Raw genomic sequence first — 21,955 nt, forward strand, 5'->3', positions numbered from 1 at the left:
CGCCAAACGCGCCGAGCCCGCGCGACACCTCCGGCGAGGAAGGACCGCTTCGCTTTACGGCAGCGCCCGCCGGCGGGAGGAGGAAGGAGCGCGGCCTTCCACGTGGAGCGGCGGCTGAGCGCGGCCCGGCGGCGCCATGAAGCGGCCCAGTGAGCGTCGGGCCGGGGCGGCGGGAGCAGGGGCGGGCTGAGGGCGGTATCGCCGGTGAGGGAGGGCAGCGGGATGGCACCGGGGGAATAGCGGCGCGTTGGGGGGGGGGGGGCGGGGAGCAGCCGCCTGTGGCCGAGCGAACGGCGGCGGCCCGGGGCGGGGGATTCGGCCACCGGGGCTCAAGGGAACGGTGGCGGCTGGCGGCGATGGGAGCGCGGCCGCTTCCCCGGGAGGCGGGAGGACGGCGGGGAGCTGACGGGCCCGGTGTCTTGCAGAGCTGAAGAAGGCCAGCAAGAGGCTGACCTGCCACAAGCGCTACAAGATCCAGAAGAAGGTGAGTCCCGGCGGGCGGCCGGCCCCGGGCAGGGGGGTGTCTCTTCCTAATCAAAGTGTAGCTTTACGATGAGACATTATGCAATCGAAACAATTCAATCTAAAGTCTGAAACGTACCATTTTTTACTCTATATCTGTAAATAGGAGGGTTATATATCTCCCCCCCCGCTTTTTTTTTTGCCTTAGACTGAGAAAATATTCTTGTTCCTGTCTTCAGATCAGAGAACACCACCGAAAAGTAAGGAAAGAAGCCAAAAAACGTGGACGCAAAAAGCCCAAGAAAGATCCCGGTGTTCCCAGTGCCGCACCATTTAAGGAAGAGCTTCTACGGGAAGCGGAGCAAAGAAAGCAGAGGGTAAAATACAGTTTGTGTTAAAGAGGACAAGAACTGAGACTATTCCTGTTTCCAGGGCAGCTTTGTGTGTATGCGTGTGCAGGTGTGCGTGCCCAGAGGTGCAATCATGGGAGACTGTAAATGGTCTGAGTAGATACATACTGTGGAGAAATAATATATTTATTTCCAGTATTATACAGTGTGTAACAATTCTCTCTCGTATTTTTAACCTTCGTTTCATCACTGTGTGTATAAACATGCTGGAAGCATCATTTCTAATGTAATCAGAATTGCCTGTGATGCTAAGATACATAGATGTCTCATCAGAACACTAAAAGCATCTTGGCATTACGTGATTGTACAAAAAATACGGATCTGCTGTCTGCAGCATGGTGGAATGTAACATGAGAGCAGCACCCTTACCAATTGTGATGTGGTTGCTGCACAGCTGTTATTTTGGGGTCCAGCTAATGGATGTGTTGCCTCTGGGTTGGAGGCAGTTGAAGGCGACAGTATTCTTTTCAGAGGAGGATGCAAAAAAAGTTCCCAGTGTCACTTGGGCAGCCATAACTTCTAACTAAGCTTTGATCAGAAATAAATAAATGGGGAGAAAAAACAGTCTTCCTTACCACTTTCCAGTGTGTTTTATCTGGCTTGGGTTTTTGTTTGCCATCAGCTTGAAGAACTAAAACAAAAGCAGAAGCTCAATAGACAGAAAGAACATGAAAAGAAGAGGAAGCTTGAAGCAAAAAAGAATGCAGCCAAAATCAAAGAAAAAGCAGAAGGAAAGGTAGGTGTCTGGTATGATTTTGATTCTTTGAAGCTTATAGAATCAATAAAAGTCACCCTGAAACTACATCTTCTTAAGCAGTATGTTATGTGTTATATTTTCGTGCTGTATATGCATGCAAGTATAATACACTAATTCTCAGTTAAATCACTCCCTTTCACTTTTATTTGCATTCAGGAATCCTCTGGCAAATCTAAAGCAAAGACTAACAAACTGCTGGATAAAAATTCAAAGAAATCATTTTGCAGGGAGCTCAAGAAGGTGAGACACTTCAGCTATTTTTATATAATTTGATGAGAGTCAGCAATGAGACCACTTGTTATTTTCCTTTTTTGCACTGCTGTGCAGCTGCTAGAGAGTATAAAGGTTGCTTGTGATAAACTTCAACACTGATATAAGGGATTTTACAACAGAAACTGTGAGGGTTTCAGTCTTGTCTGGTGTGAGCTGCCGAGACATCCAGCACTTTGAGGCATTAAAGCCAATGTCAGTACGTACTGACTGATCAAAGAGCTCTTGTAGTAATGAGGTACTAGTGCCTAAGGATTTCTTGCTTTTGGAGGAAAAAAATGAAAATTGCTTCAGCTTTCTGGTTTGTAGTTCAGAATAAAGGAGCTCAAACAGGAACAGTTGTATGAAAACTCCCCAGTCGTTCTGTGAAATTCAACAGGAACTCTTGTAAGCCACATCTGTTCCAGAGTTGTCATCTGTCAAATGGTCTGTCATTTTGAGAGTCTTCTCTCTTTTTTTCTACCCAGGTGATTGAGGCCTCAGATGTGGTTCTAGAGGTTTTGGATGCAAGAGATCCAATGGGCTGCCGGTGTCCTCAACTGGAGCAAGCTGTAACTTGCTCTGGAGGAGACAAAAAGCTACTGTTGGTTCTGAACAAAATTGGTAAGAAGCACAGGTTTTCTTCAAGTGTTACTTGGTCACTGTGTGCACTGTGGTTCTGTGAGCTATGAAGATTCCTTTCTTCCATCTGAGATTCTATTGAAGACATAAGATCCAACTCTGAGCTCACTGCGCTACTGAAGAGGTCACACTTCCTCCACGTTTTAGTCTAGTTTGCTGAGAGAATACCACAGACGTAAATGCACGTTAGCCCCTTTCTTTTGCAATAACTTCTGAGGGCATTGGCTAGTTTCAGCCAAATTTGACAGAAGTTAAAGATCTTACAATTCTTAACATTTTTGTGAACATAAGTGAGCAGGCAGAGGTCACAATGCTGGCCCCCACTGAGGCAATGGTGAGTTAAAGATCAGCAAATTAATGCAATATTGTATTTGAAGTTTGGTTTGGGGAAGTATTTTCTCTCTTCCATTCCCGTATGAAAGAACGCACATAAACGCACGTGAAAACTGCTAAAAAGGCTGGAAATTACTAGGTTAGCAGCAGCACAAAAAAAAAAGAAAAGGAAATACCAAGGGCAACAGCAAGAGCAAAGTGAACTTTGTATTAGAGTAGCTTTTGCAGGGATGATGCTTCACAGAACATCACACTCTGTACCATACAAAGTCTCCTAACAAGACTCCAGCATTAAAAACCTGATACAGGGGCCGGAAGTGTAAATGTGGTATGTTCTGCTTGAGGCAAAAAATAAAGACTAGAACTTGCAACACTGGATGCCTGTGGGGAACATACCCACTACTCTACTAGTTTTCAGACAAACATTATTTGTTAGAAAGAAACATACTAAACAGCTAAAATAGAGCCTGATTCCTGATTCCACATTAGACTTCCTCCACGCAGTGATATCTAAGATTCAGAGGAGTGAAAGGACTGTGCCCTTTTTTCCCAGATTTAGTGCCAAAGGAAAACTTGGAGAAATGGTTGAATTATTTGAAGAAGGAGTTTCCAACGATTGCTTTTAAATCGGCAACACTGATGAAGGACAGGACTATGGTAAGAGCACTGCAGGCTGTCTTATGACTAAGTTGTATGTGTTTGCAATCGTATGTGTTGAGAAACAGGAACTCTTGTTCTTTAAGATTCCTTTTCCCTTAGTTTGAGAATACTGTTGCGACTGATGGATATGCCTTTGCACTTTGACTAAGTGGTACTGTGGGGCAATTCGTGCTGTTGAAATACGTAGTAGTTCGTGCCCAGGATGCTGGACTAGAGTAAAAGCAAGCCTTTTTTACTGTAAGAAGGACAGTGAGGGGAGTAAGATGAGGAATTTTTCATTTTCTATGTAGGATGGTTGCACCAGTTACTTCTGAATTGTTTTGTAGGTAAAGTGGTGCACACTATACTACTGCATTCATGAAATAATGTCAGGTTCTACCTTTTTTAATGAAGAGTATAAAGGGGTTAGCTCCTTGTGTCCTAGTCTCAACTCTTGAAGATGCTAGTTCGAGTCATACGTATATTAATACATAATGCTTCACATGTCTTAACCCTGATAACAGCATAGTGAAATAGACCCACCTGCAGAATGGTACAGAAACTGCAACGCAGAGAGCAGGTTTTGAAGTCCTTAAAAAAAAAAAATAATTGAAGTCCCTTGAGTGAATCTGCAGATTTAAAGATTCTACCATCTGAACATACACTGTTATTTTATCGTTGCACAACAAACCTGCAGCACAGCCTGAACTGAAATCACAAGCCCTATTAGTCAGTTCATGTTCCTTTTTCTCTTAGTAGTTGATGGCTGCCTTTTTTTAGCGTCACTTAACTGATTAGCCAATTCCTTATTAAAATAATTTCTTCTGTTCAGAAGAACACAGTAACATCTAATAGAGGATAGGAGTCGGAAACGTTACAGTAGATAAAGAAATCTAAGCATACGTATTTGTCTTCCTAAATAGCTCCTGAGTGTGGTGTGTTGTTCAGGTTTTTTGCCTTTGAATCCTGTAGCAGGAACAGTTCACAAAAAGACGTGCACGTGTTGATTTATCAAGAACCACTGAATGCTTTGGAAGCAAATGCCTTTTGAAACTTCTTCAAGACCATGTCAGGACTCAAAACAAAGCCATTCAGGTTGGGGTAGTAGGTAAGTGTTTAGAGAGACAGGAGTTACCTTCTCCTCCCATTAAGCTTTTGTATTCTGTATTACAAATTGGGTAAAACAACTAAAGCTTTTGGGCTTTCTAGTCACTGCTCTTACTTTCAGCTAAGACTCACTGTTGTAGTACTTCAGTTGGCAACGGTCTATGTTGCACTTAGATGCATGTAGTGTATGTGATCTCTGGAAGGCACACTGTGTGAGGCCTTAGTGGATTCAGCAGCTTAGGGAAACAAGAGAAGCAGTTCACATACCATGCAGCTTGCACTGCCTTCCTACCTGATAAGATTTGCAGTGTTACATCCAGTGATGTCTTTCATGCCCCTGCTATTATCAGTGTGAGAAATGAGGATACAGACTTTGTCTTACTTCTGTAGTGAAGACTTCAGATCCAACTCTGATCTCACACTGAAGATATACTTTACTTTACCAAAGACACCTGGAAGAAGCAGTTTTGATCAGTGTTACATAGGCTGAGTTTTCTTATTTAATTTACAAGGATTTATGTGGTTTCCTTTAGGTTTCCCTAATGTGGGAAAGAGCAGCATAATCAACAGTCTTAAAGGAGCTCGTGCTTGCAATGTTGGCCTAACAAGAGGTGTTACCAAGTAAGCTGAGTCTGATAAAAGCTGTTAATTTCCCTGTTTGTTTTTGTGTTCTGATTACCTTGAGTTTGTTTGTGTACAGTTTCCATCCATTAAGGGCAAAGTATGACCCTGTGTGCAGTTTTAAATGCAGGTTTCAAGTTGCCAGGATGAAAGATTCTGATCTGTGTGATGACAGCTGTCACGAGAGAATAGTGTATAAGCTTGCTCTTTATGTACATTTGGATTTCTGTCCTACGCAAAGCATATGATGAGAAAACACTGAAACTGACTCTCTGTATGAAGTGCATTCAGTCCAACACTGAGCTTTGTGGTTTGCATCCCTCACTGTTACCAGTCCTTTGCTAGTTGATTACCTCTATCCACTCACAGTGCATTTCTCTCTGAATAGGTCCATGCAAATTGTACACATCGATAAACAGACAAAGATCTTAGACAGTCCAAGTATAATTGCAGATCCTTCCAACAACACCCTGGCTCTGGCCTTGAGAACTATCCTAAATACGGAAGAAACAGCCTCAGCAGGTGTGCTTGAAGGAGTAGATGCCATTCTAAATCATTGTAGTAAACAGCAGGTGAGCTCCACCTTTTCTACATCTCTCACTGCATTTGACTTGTCTTACAGGTTTCTTAGGCCAATAACGAAAGTTTGTTTCACTTCAACTAATTGGTAGCTTTTGTACTGCTTTCTCCTAACTATACAGAGTGGCAAACTTTGGCTAGTGTATCCAACACTAAGTGTGGTCTTTCATCCTTACAAATGGCAAACAGAACCAGCACGCCACAATCCTGTCAGCCAGAGTCTGTTTTCCCAATAACTTTCCCGATTTTTAAAAAACACTGCTTTTAAGATCTCATCATAGTATCACAGAGTGAAAAATGAAGATATTCTGACTGCTTCCTATTATTACAGTGAAGACCTCAGATCCAACTCTGATTTCACTCTAGTTTCAAGTAAATTAACCTAAGCCCAATTCCCATTCAGTTCTGTGATAACTGTTTTTTCACAAACCACTGTGCTGTCTCTATACACCCACTAGTGTGGGTGAATGGCAAATGAATTTGTTGATGAAGTAGGCAGTTTGCTTTGTAATGTTTACTCCCACATGCAAGAGGAAAACGGCTCTTCGCATACTTGTTCATCCTCATTGTAACCTGATTTGCTTTTTTATTCCTAAAACTAAGAGAAAAAGTTCTGAATGCACCATTTTCTTTTGCACTAGGTAATGATGCACTATAGTATCCCAGATTTCAGGAACACTGAGGAGTTTTTGACTTTACTTGCTCAGAAAAGGGGTATGCTGAAAAAGGGAGGTGTTCCTGACATAGAGAATATAGCTAAAGTGCTACTTTGTGACTGGACAGGGTACGTATGCTATGAATTTTGCTTTATGCTGGTCACCTTTTTCATATTGTTAATCCAGCACAGCAGAAGCTCTGAGTCCTGAGAAGTACTTAGAAAGGACAGGCTGCCTTTTTTTTTTCCTTCTTTATCCCATTTTACTTTGGTAAAGAGCTGGACTGGCTAACAGATTTAGAGAACACCATCCATGGATAATTTTCTGAAGTAGTGAAGGATACAATAGATTGATTCAAAGCATGTTGCACATTACTCTATAGACAGTTTACTGACTTCTGGTATAACTCTGTTTCCCCTCTGTTAAGGGAATTTGCCTTCCTTTCAAATACTGAGTCCATTTAGTCCTCTTCTACAGACAGGAAAGGCTATGGCAAGCTTTCTGTGGAAATTCATAGCGATTCCTATATTCTGAGGGTGGGAATAAATGTAACTCAGTAACTGAGTGACTACTTCCCTTGCTCAAGTGGTTCAGCTGCTTTTACAGCTTGTGATTTTACAGGCGGATGATTTGTGGTGACGAAGTATGCCATTTCTTTTTCCTCTCAGGAGCGGTCTGTACACTTAATACTGTTATTGACAACTTCTGAGTCAAACAGCTATTAAACAGATTATAATAAATGAGTAATTAGGTTGAGGAGTTTGAGAGGTTTGTGTTACAGTGATTTAACTATGTTATCTGGTTGTTTTTTAATGCTGATACTTTATTTTCCTAGAGCTAAAATAAGCTACCACTCACAACCTCCAGAATCTCATAGACGGCCACCATATCTTACAGAAGACATAACAGCTAAAATGCAGGAGTGCTTTAATTTAAAAAACCTAGAAGAAGAAAACAAGAACGCTGTTCAAGGTAGGACTGTTACTGTAACACACTGCTACCATTAAGAGTGGTAGTAGTAGTTCTAGTGGGAGATTTTGAACGGAAGTCCTGCTAATATTTATAGGATAGCTTTGCCAATATGCAGTGAATATGAAATTTTAAGAAAGAAAGGGATTCTGATACAAAGAACAGTGCATCTGTGTTTTGTCTTAACACAAATTACCCCTGCTAGTTCTTTGTTTCTGCTTATCTGACCTAACCCTTCTAAATAGGAAACAGGGGAAAAGAATGTTGAAGAGCACATAAACACTGGCTAATTAGGCCAACAAAATGCATTTTACTCAGTACAATCTATATTCAAATCCAAGTCTCTCAGCTCCTAGCAGTCTTCTCTAGATGCCTCAGAGAAAGCTGTTCTCAGAGAATTGTCCTTTGTTCTGTCTGCTTACGTGGGAGTTTTTGTGGAAGAGAGGGGCAGGACACTCTTTTTTCTAGCCCTGACCTAAAATGGCATTGCATCTGGTGCTGCCTAACAGTGACTTTAACAGACACTTTCCTATGTTTTTTCGAGCTTTAAAATGCCCCAGTCCAGCAAGCAGCATCACTTTCCAGTCAGCTGGTATGACAAATGGGACAATACAGGAAAACAAAGTAATAGAGGAAGTATCAGAGTGGGAAAGCTTGGAAACAAGTATGGAGGGGGAGGAAGACGAAGAAGAGGATTTCACAGAAAGTGATGATGATCAAGATGATGTGGAAGAAAAAAAGGATATCAGAGAGGTAAACCAGTGCTTCATTAGGCTGCTTCTACCTATACCCAGTCAATATCCTGCTGTAAACAGAATGTGTAGGTGCTCTGGAGCCACCAGGAGTAACCTAAAAGCTCCTGGAGATATATAATACAAGGGGACATCCACACTATCATCAAGTCTCTGTTAGGTTTCAGTTGCATTAGAGACTTCATTAGTGATGTCCAAATAAACACTTATGTCTGACCTCTCTGATTTGTAGGAAAGTAAAGTTCAGGTCACCAGGAAAGCAAAGCTTGGAAAACGACAAACAAGTCCTACAAATTCGGAAAAGCAGATAGCAGGTCTGTATTGAAAACCCTGGCTTGAAGGATAGGTCTCTAGTACTCTAGCACTTGGTTTCATTAACACAGGATTTTCTTTTCTCAGAAAGTGAACATTCCAATTCACTATCACTCAGCTTGGATAAGACAGCAGATGAAGACGATGCCTACGATTTTAATACAGACTATGTGTAATGAATTATGTGTGAAGACTGCATTTGGAGACTCTTATTATTGGCTTTCAGAACAGTCATGAAGACTTGTTTTCTGGTAAAAGTTGGAGGAATGCTGCATACCAGAGCTGCTGCAAAGATTCACAATTATTACTGTGTCAAATAGTGTATATAATACTGCATCTCTCTTGATTGTTCCAGATTTTATACAAGTCTAGGAAACTGACTGTATTCAGCTTTAAGTCCTAACTTTAATTCCTGTATTAAAAAAAAAAAATTTAAGAAGTTCTTAATTGAGTCTGTTCACTTTGCCTTATAAAAAGATGTTGCAAAAGGATAAACCCCTTGTCTTTTTCTTTGAAAAATAATGGTAAATGTTTAATTCTAGTCATGTTCAAGTAATTAATATTTCAAGTTAAGTTTTCATTTATGAAATTAAATTAAGCATCATTATTAATTAAGCATCATTTATGCCTCCATAAAATTTAATTGCTTTTCCTAGAGCATTACAGAGATGGTACCTCTAAAGCATGACTTAAGTCAGTAAGTTTCCAATATACTTTTGCAAAACTTGGAGAATTTTCATATGTAAAGGCTGGATGAAAAATATTATTTATTTTAGCTAGACATAAGGTATTTTATCTAAGTACTGAGAAAGGTAACTGAGACAGTAATCTGTCTTCACTGGGGAACAAGCTTCTTGTTCTTACGGTGCTCTTGAACAAAAGGCTTATTTCCTAATAACACCTATTATACATGGTAACAACTGGTAACTGTAAAGCAAAACATTGCCCTATTACTGTGCTCAGTAGCAAGAGAATTACCAAGAAGCCCTGCAGCTGCTCAATGAAATAAGCATTTAGAATAAAAGCCTGACAAGGACCATCTTCCTCCTATGTGCCTGTTTTCTTCCTATTAACTTTAAACGTCTGATTTCTGTATTCTTTTCTTTTTAATGGATAGTTGTATTTTCCCTAAACGTATTTTGAGGCATAGTCCTAAGCTGTTTAAAAAACTAATCAAGTGCAGACACAGACACACGCAGGTCATTTAAGCCAGCTAAAACACAGCCTGGTCATCAGAGTTAAGTTGGTGTGGGCTGATCTAGTCCAGTATTTCAAAGTTTGGTAACTGAGCTTATTTCATTACTCCTAACTGCTTCAAGGACAAGAATAGTTCTTGTTATCAAAACTCAGGAAAGGAAACAATAGGTAACAAGCCACAGATCAGCATCTGTGACAAAAACAGAACTATAGGCAGTGACTGCAAGGAGCCAAGCAGTTGGAAACCCTTTTAAATTGTAAAGCGGTACTAAAACCATGTTCATACACGTGACTGAGCCCTTTAGCTCTGTGCTACCCTGTATCACAGGCCATGCAACGCTGAGCTCATCACTGCATTGACACAAAGCCGTTTATCTAAACATCCTACACTGAGGACTGTTCACATGCAGTACTATTGAATAAAAACGACAACTTGAGTTCAAACCTGCATTAAATGGAATAGTTGGCACAATAGCTCCTGCGATACATCAGCTAATAATAACCACTGCTCAACACTAACAACTATTAAAAGAACCCACTTACCTGTAGAAAGGCGATGGGCAGACAGCTGCAAAAAGGCACAGGAATCTCTATGAGTTTAAAGGGCCAGACTGGAAAAGGCATGGTGGGAAAAACTTCTATAGCAGAGCCATGCTCGCTTGAGAGAATTATGAGGAGCTTAACAGTTAACAAAATTAATCAGTAGTTCATACAGCCTGATCCCCCAAATAAACATTTTGCACAATTTAGGATGAGATTGCTTTTGCAAAAATAAGCTCGATTGACTTTAGTTTCAATTGCTTGTTATTGTATTTAAGTACAAAGGAAACACACTTCATCTATCAGATCAAGACTAGAACCAGATGCCATTTACCTGAGGTTTGAGTCAACATGTTAAAATTAGCTTTTATTTTTCAACAAGGTTTTCTCCACCGCTTTACAAAAAAAATGTTTTAGTGTTCACTGGCAGTTAAAAGCACTTTGCATAGTGAAATAATACTTGAAAAATTCATCTTTAAAAACAAGGTTCGATTTTGCAGAATTCTGCGAGAAAGACACAGAAATGATTGGGAGGACATGTCATGCAAGAAAGGGTTGTTGAAACTTTCACAGGATAAGAAAACAAAACAAAAAAAAACAACCAACAAAACCACCAGAACAAAACGCAAGCACCTCTTAATTACAGTACATTACTGTGCAAGATTTGCATGGTGAAAGCACCAGCTGAAGTCCTATCTTGTTCTTAGAAACTGTTTCTTTCTGCAGCTGACAAAATGATCATCCTCTAGAAGACTTGTAGTAAAGAGCAGAACACCACAAAACAGACAAATGAACTAAGAGAAGTGCTAGTTTGTGGAGATCCTCCCTTGCTTTCTATAGTGCTACTGCGGCAGCGTCTTCTGTCACACAAGTGAGGTGGGTCTCCTTTGGACCTATGCATTTCAGTATCGCACCTGAATAAGTGCATCACCTTGCACTCCAGAAGGCAGGGACTGCTCTGTAATACAAGTTGGCTAAAAAAAACAAGTTCTGCTTGGCTCCAGAAGTTTCCTGAGAAAATGCCATCAGTTATTAAAATTGACTCTACTTTGCTTCATAGGCTTCTGAATGTCTGCGGATCAGGCTGAACTTGCCTGTAGGGTCAGGGACATACCACTTCTCCCAGACTTCAGCGTATGAAGCTGTTCTTCCCCATGGTTTGAAATGTCCATTCCAATGAAGCAACTTGGCAGCTTTCACAAACTGAGGAGAGTACCTTTTTCCAGCACTAGACCCTTTTATTGGAAAAGAAGCATTAGTGCCTAAAATAAAGGCAGCAGAAACACCAACATACAATATCTTAACTCCAAAACAAAGGATTTTAACACAGGACATCCTGTCATTCATGAAGAAAGGAGGTGATATGGGAGGCAGAAATCAGGACAAAATGAAAAACATAATTGGGTGCAAGTGAATGCCACTCAGATCTGTCTCAGTGTCTATTTTAATGTATTGCCTTAACTTCCAAGTTCTGTAAACCCCCTTAATACCCAGATGTATTCAGCAGCCTATGTATTGTTCATTGGAAACAAAACCTAAGCAAGCTCTCCCAGCATTAGGGTTTCACCAGTAGCAGAACAGATATGAATGTGTGTTCCTCTCAACAATCTTGGAGGAAGCACCTAGGATCACTTCAGATCCAATATATATTTGGAAAAAGAAAATGAGAAGTAATTCAAGCATAACTCAATTCAAGAACTATCCCCCTAGCAGTTCAAAAAAGAACACAAAGGACCAGGCCCACAAGCCCCAAGATGGTATTGCAAAGCAGTGTTTCTTAAAGAAGAAGGTATATATAGGGGAAGAAAAGATCCATTTGCTGCATCATCAACTAGGTGTCCAGCTACAGACCTGCAAAAACACACTAGGGGAGCGGTGTCACAAATGTTTCATACATACCGAGATGCCGGACATTCCACATGGGATCAATACTGGAATGTTGCTTGTAAAATACAATTAGAAGTGGAGGTGTTGTGATGCTGCCAGCCAGACTCCTACTGTAAAGTTCCTCTCTGGAAGAGAAGATAAAAAGGATGAGGGAAAGGACGCTTCTGTGGCCCTAAACTAGTTGATTTTTCACTTGCAGCTGTATGACAGGAATCCAGAGATACATAGCTGGTGAGGGGCCTGGAGGACAAACCTTATGAAGAACGACTGAGGGAGCTGGGGTTGTTTAGCCTGGAGAAGAGGAGGCTGAGGGGAGACCTTATCACCCTCTACAACTACCTGAAAGGAGGTTGTAGAGAGAGGGGGGCTGACCTCTTCTCCCTGGTGACAAGTGATAGGACGAGGGGAAACGGGTTCAAGTTACGTCAGGGGAGGTTTAGATTAGATATTAGGAAACATTTTTTCACTGAAAGGGTTATTAAACATTGGAAGAGGCTGCCCAGGGAGGTGGTGGATTCACCATCCCTGGAGGTGTTTAAAAAAAGGGTAGATGGGGCACTGAGGGACATGGTTTAGAAGTGGCTCTTGTCAGGGTAGGCTAAAGGTTGGACTCGATGATCTTAAAGGTCCCTTCCAACCTCAACAATTCTATGATTCTATGATTCTATACACAGCCCTTCATTTAACAGTTGAATGCCATCACCATAACCCAACCCCTGACACAGTGTCACCCCAGCTTGTGGGTACTTACTCTACATTAAGTGCCATCCACTTCTCCAGTTGCTTAGTGATGTTCTGTAATTTCCATTCTGTCAAATTGGCAACAAAAACTCCTGGATTGAAAGAGCAGGTGTTGGCTTTCATGGCAAGCTTTCGGATAGTTTCTTTTTTATAATCTAGAAACCCAATGTAATTATACTGGAAATAACGAGAGTAGAAATTAGATTAAAATATGGTCAAATTACTATTTCAAGAAAAAATGTTCAAAACTCCCAACACACAAACATAACTTGAAGTTGTTAAAGCAAACACCCCTTCCTTTAACACAAGAGCAAGAAATTTTATTCTTAATTTCTTTTCTTAAAATCACATTTTAAAAATATGATTATATAAACTACATATTGTAAGGAGTGCTGCATGGTTTTAATAATACTATATTATTAATATGGTACCACTCCCAGAAGAAGTACTTTTTATACACTCACAAATGAGAAATTCCCCCTTTGATGTTCTAAGACCTCCTGCTGTTCCACGCTGGGAATTGCTCTCATTGGAAAGCACAGCAAAAATTCAAAGTGGTTTTACTGTGCCTAAACAGAAACTGCAGGTGTCATTTTGTAACACAAACAGCAGAGTAAATTGATTTGGGCAGGGACAGTCACACTTTTAGGTTCTCTGCATTTGGAAGTCAACCTGCAAGAACAATAAAACCGAGAGCCTGTTTCCAAAGCCTGGGATCTACAGTATTGTTACTGCTGCATCAGAATAAAACTAACCTGATTGCCGGCTCCACGGACAGCAACTTTATTAGTGGTTGAGTCACAATCATCTGAAAATGCAGCTGCATGTCCAGGTTTCAATGGAGTGTTGTAAAGTTCAAGAATATCGTCTGGAAAATGGAAGCAAGTACAGAAAAATTAAAAGCAATCCCGATTAAGCACTGAGTGACTTTTTGTTCAGCCCATTGCTAGAGCAGATAAAACCATTTCAGTTGAATGCAACTCATTTGTATTTACACAGTTTTTACATGTTTCCTTGAAGTAGGAGCATTTGGTTACTGTAAGAGACGGCATACTGGCCTCAGCATAAGGCCAGTGGCAAAAGCTTAAGAAAAGGTCCCATACCTTGCACTATTATATCATCATCCACGTAGATGGCCTTCTCCGCATGAGGTACCAAACTGGGCAAGTAGAATCTTGCAAAGGTTAACTGTGAAAACAGGAAAGCAAGAGAAGTGAAGAATTAAATGAAAAATTGTCCAAATAAACATGAAATTGACTGACACTCCTGGCACTTCTATCCAAGACAACTTATATCTAGGAAGTAAAGCAGGCAGCAGTACAAGTTATTTAAAGTAAACTGGTTCCATCAATTCCTGGTTTCCTATGAATTTGTGTATTGATAAACTAAATGTAAAACTGGTCTATATTAGAATTTCTTATTTCTCCACATATATCTGTAGTATTTCTGAGGTGTTGGCATGCTTGACATGCAAGCTGCTGTGTTTCACTGTAGCTAACAGAAAAAAAATGATACTAGACATGCGTATGTAGATATTCAAATTCACCTCTCACTATCTGGAAATTTATTCTTACTGAAATTTAGGAATTTAGTTATAAAAGATTGCTTCTATGCTAACAGATTTGATCTCTAGTTGTGTTCAAAAGCCAATATCAAAATATATTGTTACTAACTAATAATTGCAAACGGTAATCAACATCATCCTCACTGGTTTTAAGGTGTCTGCCTTTTGAGGATCCACTTGTACTTTCCCTTCTAAGACACGAGGGTCAAAATCCAAAATTCGGTATCTCAAATTTTTCAGAGCAGTGTTACTGAGCCACAGCCTGCAAACAGGAGAAAGGCACAGATCTTGTTAAATGAGACAAAAATGAGACAAAAAGCAAGAGATTCAATTGACAATGACACAGGTCTTGATCTGGCCACTCGCTTCCCTACCCAACAAACACACATTTAGAATGTAATCTATGGCTGATGGTGGTGGTGTCCTGCATGACTGCAGGGGCACGCCACTATCAGCATACTGCACAGCTGTGACACAGCAAAGGTAGGTGGTTGCTTCTTATTTTATTAGAAATATATGGTCCTGTTATCACAGGTCCTTCACAAAAAATATCAGTATTTTTACCCAGGATGTGGGTAAAAATAAGAGAGTCAGAGAACAATCTACAAAAATAGAGAAACATTATTGCCAGCATTTGAATTGCTTACATGAAACGTAGAAAGTAATTTTTACAACATTCTACCAACAAACTCCAACCCCACTGTTTGGATATAACCCCACTGGAAAAGATGGATCTTTTCCACCCCTGAGACATTACCTGAAGAAACAACTGCAGGACTCCCCACAGCAGCCTTGTCACAAAGCTGCAATAAGCAGCGGCAGAGAGAACCGCAAACAATTTTGAGGAGTGCAGTTCCAGGGGAAGTCAGCTCTTCCTTTTCTAAGGGATGCTTAAGTTTTACAGTATTGTGGGAATCTAACGAAAAGATCATTACCTCAAGTGATCCACAGTATCATTCAAAGTAACAATATGGAAAACCACATTGGATTTGGTGTTACGATAAATACTGTTCATTGCTGCAATTGCACCTCCAAGCCTCTCATCTGATGCTGCAATGACCACAGAAATCTCCTTATCATTCCTTTCATCTGCCAGCCTCTGGGGAACTGCAGGTATGAAATCAACAGGCTGAAGTCCTAATGGATTTGAATCTGTGGAGTAAAATGGCAACACATACTTGTTTTATGTAAATGAAACGGACATTATTACCATGCTAAAATTCCCACCACCTTCAATTGTTTCTACTATGCAACCACTTGGATGTCTCAGTTGAGGTGTGGATTACAGCATGTCAGTATCAAACACTGAAAATACAGCACCTGCTCTTGAGAATCCGAGATGTTAATGAATAGGAAAATATTACACTTATAAACTACATACGTTTAACTGTACATATTCACACGCAGCACAACATGGTACTAAAATGAGGCTTAAACTGCAGTAGGCCGCACTTACCTTTGGTCTCTTCTGCCATGTCTATAATCCCACTGAATTTCCCCTCCCATTTACCCTAACCATCTTCTAGTCTCCTCCACATCACCCTTCCCTCTTTTTCTTCTACTTTCTTTTCCTCTTAGGTAGGAACCAATGAAGAAAAAAGAAATTCTAAATTAAAGTCACTGTTGTGAATATTTTCCCACCAAAGTTCAAGGCATTAAGTACAGCCCATGTTTATTCCATGCATCACAGATCACACTACATTATTTAAGCTAAAACAACACAAATTTATACTCATAGTGTCCAGGAAAATGGGTGATCAGCATTGAAATTTATGATTAGATCACATCACCTGTAAAATCTGGCAAATTCCCCACCACCCGCACTTTTTATAACACTGGTACCTTTCAGATGATCTAGACTATTACATATTAGATAATTTTAGGTAATTTGAGGAACATAGCAAACAGGGACTTGGCAGTTTATGGGCAATATTCTTCTGTTCACAAAGCTGGGCTTCTGCATGCCTTTTTCTGACAACAGAGCTCAACAGCTTTAACTTCAGCTGATTCCCAGTTAAGGCCTGTCAGGCTTCTATTCAACTGCTGGTAGGAAGTACCTGTACAACTGCTACCCAGGAGCAACAAACTGGGACTTGGCAGTTAATAGGGACCTGGAGAAGCTCTGTGGGACCATGTGAAGTTCTTAAAAGCAGACTCCCAAAAATGAAAAGGCTTTGCTAAACAAACTGAATTGTATCTTAATGACTTTTAAAGCCAGAAGGAACACTTCCTGCTATTCTCACCTGGCTTCCTGACAAAGAAAAGTCACAGGACAGCAAGAACAGACAAGCCCATCAAGCTGAAGTTTCTTGGGTATGAGAACAGCAAAAGATGTACTCATAAAAGAGTACAAAAACTGTATCTTGTTATGCAAATGATAGATCATTATCATGGTGGTTTCTGTCTGGCCAGAGCATGTGCTTTCCCACCAATCTAAAATAAAAAATAAAATGCAACGTACCTGACAATTCCCGTTTCAAGAAGTCGCTGAGGCCTAGGAAGTTATGATGAAGAACTACCAAAAATATGACAACAGCCACTATAAGGATGGAAATGTTCACTGAAAATTTAACAGAAAAGAAGTTTATCAGTATAACCAGAGAAAGGCTGGGAAGCTCAGAAAAGTACAAAAGATATTTTTTAAAAATTAGACACACACATACACACATACCTTTCCTTAATGTCATTTTTCTTTTGTTATTTTATTTATTAGCATAAGCTTCATGCAAGCCTGCAAGAGAAAAAAATGTCAGTCACTTCCTACTTCCAGTGCATGTCTACACAAGGCATAGCATACTATCACCAGGAGTGTCAAAACAGCTTCTGATTGTGGTGAATGTTTCCTTCTCTTAAAAAGATACAACCATATGTCACATTTTAATAACTGGGTATGGTATCTCAGCAAGTACGTAGCTACAATGACATGCCTAAAGAACCCAGAGATTAAACAGAAGACATAGAGATCTTGCCACTTAGTTCACTGACAGAGAAAAAAAAAACCAAACACAAACCCAAACTCCTCCTGCCAGTCAAAAGTGATCTGGAAAGAATCTGGAAGACCGTGTATGGGTTTTGTTTTGTTTTTTGGTGTTTTGTTTGTTTTTTTGTTTTTTTTTTTACCGTTAAACCAATTTATTTAACTATCTAAACTGGAAGCATCCCAGCAATAAGGCAAACAGTTATACATTTCTTTCCATACTTAGCTAACTGCAAGATTTTGGCAGGACACAGTGTTTATAAGATTTTAACATACAGCATTATACACTTTCAAAACCATGAAATTCTCTACATAAAATATAACAGAATATCAGCTGAAGCGTCACCACACAAGAAAAGATCTCAAAAGTGTAAAAGAAACTATTACCAACACGTTATAGAAGGGGATAAGAACACACACTCAAACCAACGATGCAATTCTGGTATGCAATTCAGGCACACATAATTCATTATTTAACGGTACCAGTGATTGTGAAATGAGAACAAGAACTACGCATCCTGGAATGCGAAGCAGCTCTCAAGTAACATGCAGAAAGCACTCACACCATAACAAGAGGCAAGACTCAAGAAACACAGACTCTTCTATATTAAAACTCTAGCGAAATTTCCAAATTAAGGTACCACAAACTGTGTTTTCACTATTATGTGTGTCAGACATAACCATCTTCTTTCCGCTGTTGCACTTCTCCCATGGGGAGGATGCATCTACCGCGCACAAGAAGCAAATGCCGTGTGCCGTGTCTGCAGCAACACTGGGGTCGGTCAGGACACGTCGCCTTGGTTTGCAGTACAACCCAACGCCTCTCTCGAACATGGAGCATGTTGCGATGCTCCTCGGTCCCTGCGGCAGCGACACACAGACAGCTCCTGCCTTTCACTGACACCACAGCAGCCTGTGCTAGAGCCACTTACAGACTGACTTCTGCAGAAATTATCGTCAGCTCAGACACAAACCCACGCTAAAATACTCAAACCCCTGCGCATGGCTGCACTGCCGCAATCTCAGTGGCTCCGGCGCGGACGTTTTCACACACGAAGCTGGGCACACGACTGCTCCCCCCCCTCCCCCGTTTCACCGCCTCCTCCTCGGGCTGCACAGCAAACCGCTCTCCCTCGGGCCACCGCCTCGGCGAGGGCTCCCACACAGCTCCTCCTCCGCGCCCCAGGAGCCCCGCTCGGAGGGCGGCGGGTCGGGCCCAGCTCTCCTCCACCGAGACACCACCACCCCCCCACCATTCCCCTCACCGTCCGCTCGCGCCGCCGCCAACTGCCACCTCGGCAGCGCGCGCCGCCGGCGCGGCCGCCACCGCCCCCCCAGCAGCAGCCCGACGGGCCGCAGGTGTCCGCCGCGATGCCTGATAGACGGGGACGCGAAGGCCGCGCCGCACTCGCCCTACTGCAATAGCGGGGCAGCTGCAGCTGCCGACGGCTTCGTCAGCAAAGCTCGAACCTTGGGCGGGAAGGGCCGCCCGCAGGCTGCCAAGTCAGAGTCGATTCCGGGCAGGCGATACCCGCCGATGCCTTGCACCTGCCGGCTGAAGACCCCTCAGTAAGGGGTCCTGAGGCACGATGCCGCTGTTGCCGGGGAAACAGCGTCCCGCACCGCGCCGGAGGTACCGAGGAGGACGCAGGGGAGGCGGCGGCACGGGTCCAGCCCCGGGGTAGTGGCAGCGCGGAGCCGATGGCGGAGCCGGGCAGCTGCCACCTCAGGATAACGGAGGACAGGGCGGAGCGAAAGGGGAGTGCTTCCGGCCACCTCAGCAGGCGCCTTCCGGTACCGTTTCACCGCCGTGGGCGTCGCGCTCAGCAGCGGTACGCACCGGAGGCTACGCAGGGCGAGGGAGACAACCGGCAGCAGCCACAGGGCTCTAACCTCGAGGAGGAGCAGCAGCAGAACGGGGAGTGTGAGGCGCCGCTCTCCGCCGCTGCCGCCATGCTGAACATCTTCCGCTCCATCCCCACGCAGATGGTAGGGCAGCCATCGCCGGAGGCCTGGCCGCGCCCGGGCCCGCGTCCCCTTGCCGCTGCCGGCGGGTGGTGTCGGCGGCGTCGTTCCCCTTCCTCCGTGCGGTGTCGGCACCTGGGCGTGAGGAACTGCTGGGGGGCTCCGTATCATTTCCGTGTTTTGGTCTGAAAAGTCGAGGTTTAGCGTGCTGTACGGTGAAGGTAACGCACAGCCCTGCAACCCAGCCCCGTCTCTGCTGCTCTCTCTGTGCTATATGGCTGTGCTAGAAAGCACAGTGTTTTCATCAAGAGCCACGTTTTCTAAAGTCACGCAAACGCAGGTGACATACATACCACGTATATATATATACTCTCTTTTGTGGCCTTGTGGTTTTTACATAGTGATACAAAACTGGCTACAATGATATTTTGAACTTGCATTACTTCTCCTGAACAGACAGTGCTGGCTTTTATTTTTAGATGATGTGGTCAAGATTGTAGGGGAAGTGTTAAGTGAATTAAGAGCTTAATTCTTTTACACTTTAAATCCAGATGCTGTAAAAAAAAAAAAATCCCTGTCTGGTGTGAAAGTTGAACAAAAAAGCTGAGAACCTGTGGTCAGGCTGACTAGGCTCTAACCTGAAAGTGTTTAATTGGTAGGTTTGTGTTTTGGGTAATTAACAAAAAAATATCTCTCTCCACAGGACTACAAGGGCCAAAAATTAGCAGAACAGATTTTTCAAGGAATCATTCTTGTCTCTGCAGTAAGTATACTAGAACTATGGGTGATAACGTACAGGACTATTTTCTTTTCTGATCTTACAAACAAGTTTGGGTTTTCTGACAGTTTGGCGTATCTGGGTCATTAAAAGCTTTAGACAAAATCAGAAGGGCTGATTTCTTCTTTCAGTCTTTCATTTCATTATTGGCCTACAATTTTGAAAACAAGGTTGGAAAGATGTATGAACTGTGCTTTTGAAAAACCTGTATTTTTCTACTTAACTTTATCCCTTTTACCCCCCACCTTAATCATGGCATAAGAAATGTTTCTGTTTCTTTAAAGTTTGATCTTTTTAATATATATGTTTTTTTGCAGGTAATTGGTTTCATCTATGGATACATCACTGAACAGTTTGGATGGACTGTCTACATAGTTATGGCTGGATTTGCTTTATCATGTTTGGTAAGAATTTTTTTTCCCCAAACCAGAAAATACATGCACTATTTAACCTGAAATAATTGTTAAATTAAGGGGCTGTCAGCACAGACAAATGTTTGCTATGTAATTCAGACTGTTATTACATATCTGTACTTTTTTTGATCTGTAGAAAGTGCTTTACAAGCCAGTAAGTGCTTTTTCCCAAATGCTAGTAAGATTTTAGAGAACACTGCAATTTAATACTGCTTTTGAATTAGTTTTTCATTCCAATTAGGCGTTACTTTTAAGTCAAGCTGATAGCACTGAAAACATAATGGACAGTAAGGCTTTCTGTGGAGTAACAGCTTGTCATGAGAACTTCGCAGCTGGCCCCTGCCGACTGAGGAGAGGGGCTAGGACACAAAGTAGTGAATTACAAGAGTAATTCATATTCCTACACACAAGGTGTCCCGTTCCAATTGGCGTGCACTGAATGTGGTTTTACACATGGTTCTTATACCTTTCAAGTGTTCAGATACAGCGTGATTTGATTGATCACTACTTAACACACACACACACTCTACTGGTTTGAAAAGCAACTGTAATTCTATGGCATCATAATCCATCTGGTTCTTATTTGCTCTAAACATCCCTGGAGTTGGTCTCACTACAGCCGCTTATCTCCGATGCCAGATAACGGGAGGTTTTCACAGAGGTATAGAGTGGCTGGGACGCTGGTGTTATCTCGGTAATCTAGGGGTATCCTTTTTTACTCCAGGGTGGGTGCTGTCAGCATCCTCCTTGCAATGAGCTGGGGCTCATCGTATACAATGTCTGTCTATATCTCTATAGTATGAATTTGTATGAACTTTCTTAAAGACTAATTGGTATAATAGTTAAGGAATGAGATTTTCCTAACAAGCTGTACAAAACACTTACCTATAGCATCTTGATTTACACATTCTGACTTCATTCCTTTTCCCTAAGCTAACGCTGCCTCCGTGGCCTATGTATCGCCGCAATCCTCTGAAGTGGCTACCTGTCCAGGAGTCGGGAACAGAAGAAAAGAAGCAAGCAGACAGAAAGCCAAAGAGACATGCTAAAAGCTAAAAAACGTGGTTCTTCATGCTGTTACTTCATTAATTTTTTTTAAATGCATTTCCACTGGGGAGATAATCTCATGGCTTAGTGTTTGGTTTTTTTCTTACTACTGTCATGGCAAACGAGTATACTTTGTATACTACCCTGAGTACACCAAGATCTGCAGAGAGCATGAAGGCTCTCTAAATTTTGGCTGGAGTTTCAGTGAAGTCACTGGGAAAGGAAGGGGTGGAGGCATTAACTTTACGCAGCTACTGGAGGTCATATCTCACTCAAGTATTTTACTAAAAAGGAACCCAGACAATCAAATCAAGTCTAGTTAAGGTGTTGCCATAGCCTAAAAGATAATATACAGCTG

General features: G+C 41.9%; 3 protein-coding genes and 4 non-coding genes across 10 annotated transcripts; 6 read left to right on the forward strand and 1 right to left on the reverse strand.

Annotated features, from left to right (window-relative positions):
- Positions 1-9: 9 nt before the first annotated feature.
- Positions 10-9,524, forward strand: GNL3 (G protein nucleolar 3). The gene is made up of 15 exons (XM_074602580.1): positions 10-149; positions 426-484; positions 702-839; positions 1,495-1,608; positions 1,786-1,869; positions 2,367-2,502; positions 3,407-3,510; positions 4,465-4,600; positions 5,133-5,220; positions 5,609-5,792; positions 6,441-6,583; positions 7,291-7,427; positions 7,969-8,177; positions 8,409-8,490; positions 8,576-9,524. Exons 1-15 carry the CDS (start codon positions 137-139, stop codon positions 8,662-8,664), a joined length of 1,716 nt encoding a protein of 571 aa, XP_074458681.1. The 5' UTR covers positions 10-136; the 3' UTR covers positions 8,665-9,524.
- LOC141749619 (small nucleolar RNA SNORD19) lies at positions 2,562-2,636 on the forward strand. The gene has a single exon (XR_012589423.1). It is a non-coding gene; the product is annotated as a small nucleolar RNA SNORD19 (small nucleolar RNA).
- On the forward strand, positions 4,953-5,026 carry LOC141749620 (small nucleolar RNA SNORD19). Its single transcript, XR_012589424.1, has one exon. It is a non-coding gene; the product is annotated as a small nucleolar RNA SNORD19 (small nucleolar RNA).
- Positions 5,453-5,532, forward strand: LOC141749622 (small nucleolar RNA SNORD69). The gene has a single exon (XR_012589426.1). It is a non-coding gene; the product is annotated as a small nucleolar RNA SNORD69 (small nucleolar RNA).
- LOC141749621 (small nucleolar RNA SNORD19) lies at positions 6,092-6,167 on the forward strand. The gene has a single exon (XR_012589425.1). It is a non-coding gene; the product is annotated as a small nucleolar RNA SNORD19 (small nucleolar RNA).
- Positions 9,525-10,571: 1,047 nt separating the features above from the next.
- GLT8D1 (glycosyltransferase 8 domain containing 1) lies at positions 10,572-19,147 on the reverse strand. 4 transcript variants are annotated; one of them, XM_074602582.1, is made up of 10 exons: positions 18,865-19,147; positions 17,089-17,148; positions 16,879-16,977; positions 15,353-15,569; positions 14,562-14,679; positions 13,957-14,041; positions 13,609-13,721; positions 12,864-13,030; positions 12,125-12,237; positions 10,572-11,460 (listed from the first exon to the last, which is right to left on the reverse strand). In XM_074602582.1, the coding sequence occupies exons 2-10, from the start codon at positions 17,102-17,104 to the stop codon at positions 11,270-11,272; spliced, it is 1,119 nt and encodes a 372-aa protein (XP_074458683.1). In that variant the 5' UTR covers positions 17,105-17,148; positions 18,865-19,147; the 3' UTR covers positions 10,572-11,269. The 4 variants fall into 4 exon arrangements, with proteins under 4 accessions (XP_074458683.1, XP_074458686.1, XP_074458682.1 ...); XM_074602585.1 differs by having other exon boundaries at positions 19,032-19,142; XM_074602581.1 differs by having other exon boundaries at positions 18,660-18,870.
- On the forward strand, positions 19,096-21,677 carry SPCS1 (signal peptidase complex subunit 1). The gene is made up of 4 exons (XM_074602586.1): positions 19,096-19,383; positions 20,063-20,122; positions 20,455-20,541; positions 21,484-21,677. The coding sequence occupies exons 1-4, from the start codon at positions 19,096-19,098 to the stop codon at positions 21,604-21,606; spliced, it is 558 nt and encodes a 185-aa protein (XP_074458687.1). The 3' UTR covers positions 21,607-21,677.
- The last annotated feature ends 278 nt before the right edge of the window (positions 21,678-21,955 follow it).

The sequence above is a fragment of the Larus michahellis genome, chromosome 10, assembly GCF_964199755.1.
Source record: "Larus michahellis chromosome 10, bLarMic1.1, whole genome shotgun sequence".
Classification (NCBI taxonomy): domain Eukaryota; kingdom Metazoa; phylum Chordata; class Aves; order Charadriiformes; family Laridae; genus Larus; species Larus michahellis.

Bases quoted from the DNA above. Each gene is read 5' to 3' on its own strand.
- GNL3 (XM_074602580.1), top strand. The intron at 5,221-5,608 runs GTAAGCTGAGTC...CTCTCTGAATAG, and splicing joins CTAACAAGAGGTGTTACCAA to GTCCATGCAAATTGTACACA. The intron at 8,178-8,408 runs GTAAACCAGTGC...TCTGATTTGTAG, and splicing joins AAAAAAAGGATATCAGAGAG to GAAAGTAAAGTTCAGGTCAC.
- GLT8D1 (XM_074602582.1), bottom strand. The intron at 14,042-14,561 runs GTGAGGATGATG...CTGTTTTCACAG, and splicing joins AGGCAGACACCTTAAAACCA to TTAACCTTTGCAAGATTCTA. The intron at 11,461-12,124 runs GTATGTATGAAA...TTCCAATAAAAG, and splicing joins GTGGAATGTCCGGCATCTCG to GGTCTAGTGCTGGAAAAAGG.
- SPCS1 (XM_074602586.1), top strand. From the start codon at position 19,096: ATGGCGGAGCCGGGCAGCTGCCACCTCAGGATAACGGAGGACAGGGCG. The intron at 19,384-20,062 runs GTAGGGCAGCCA...CTCTCTCCACAG, and splicing joins GCTCCATCCCCACGCAGATG to GACTACAAGGGCCAAAAATT. The intron at 20,123-20,454 runs GTAAGTATACTA...GTTTTTTTGCAG, and splicing joins GAATCATTCTTGTCTCTGCA to GTAATTGGTTTCATCTATGG.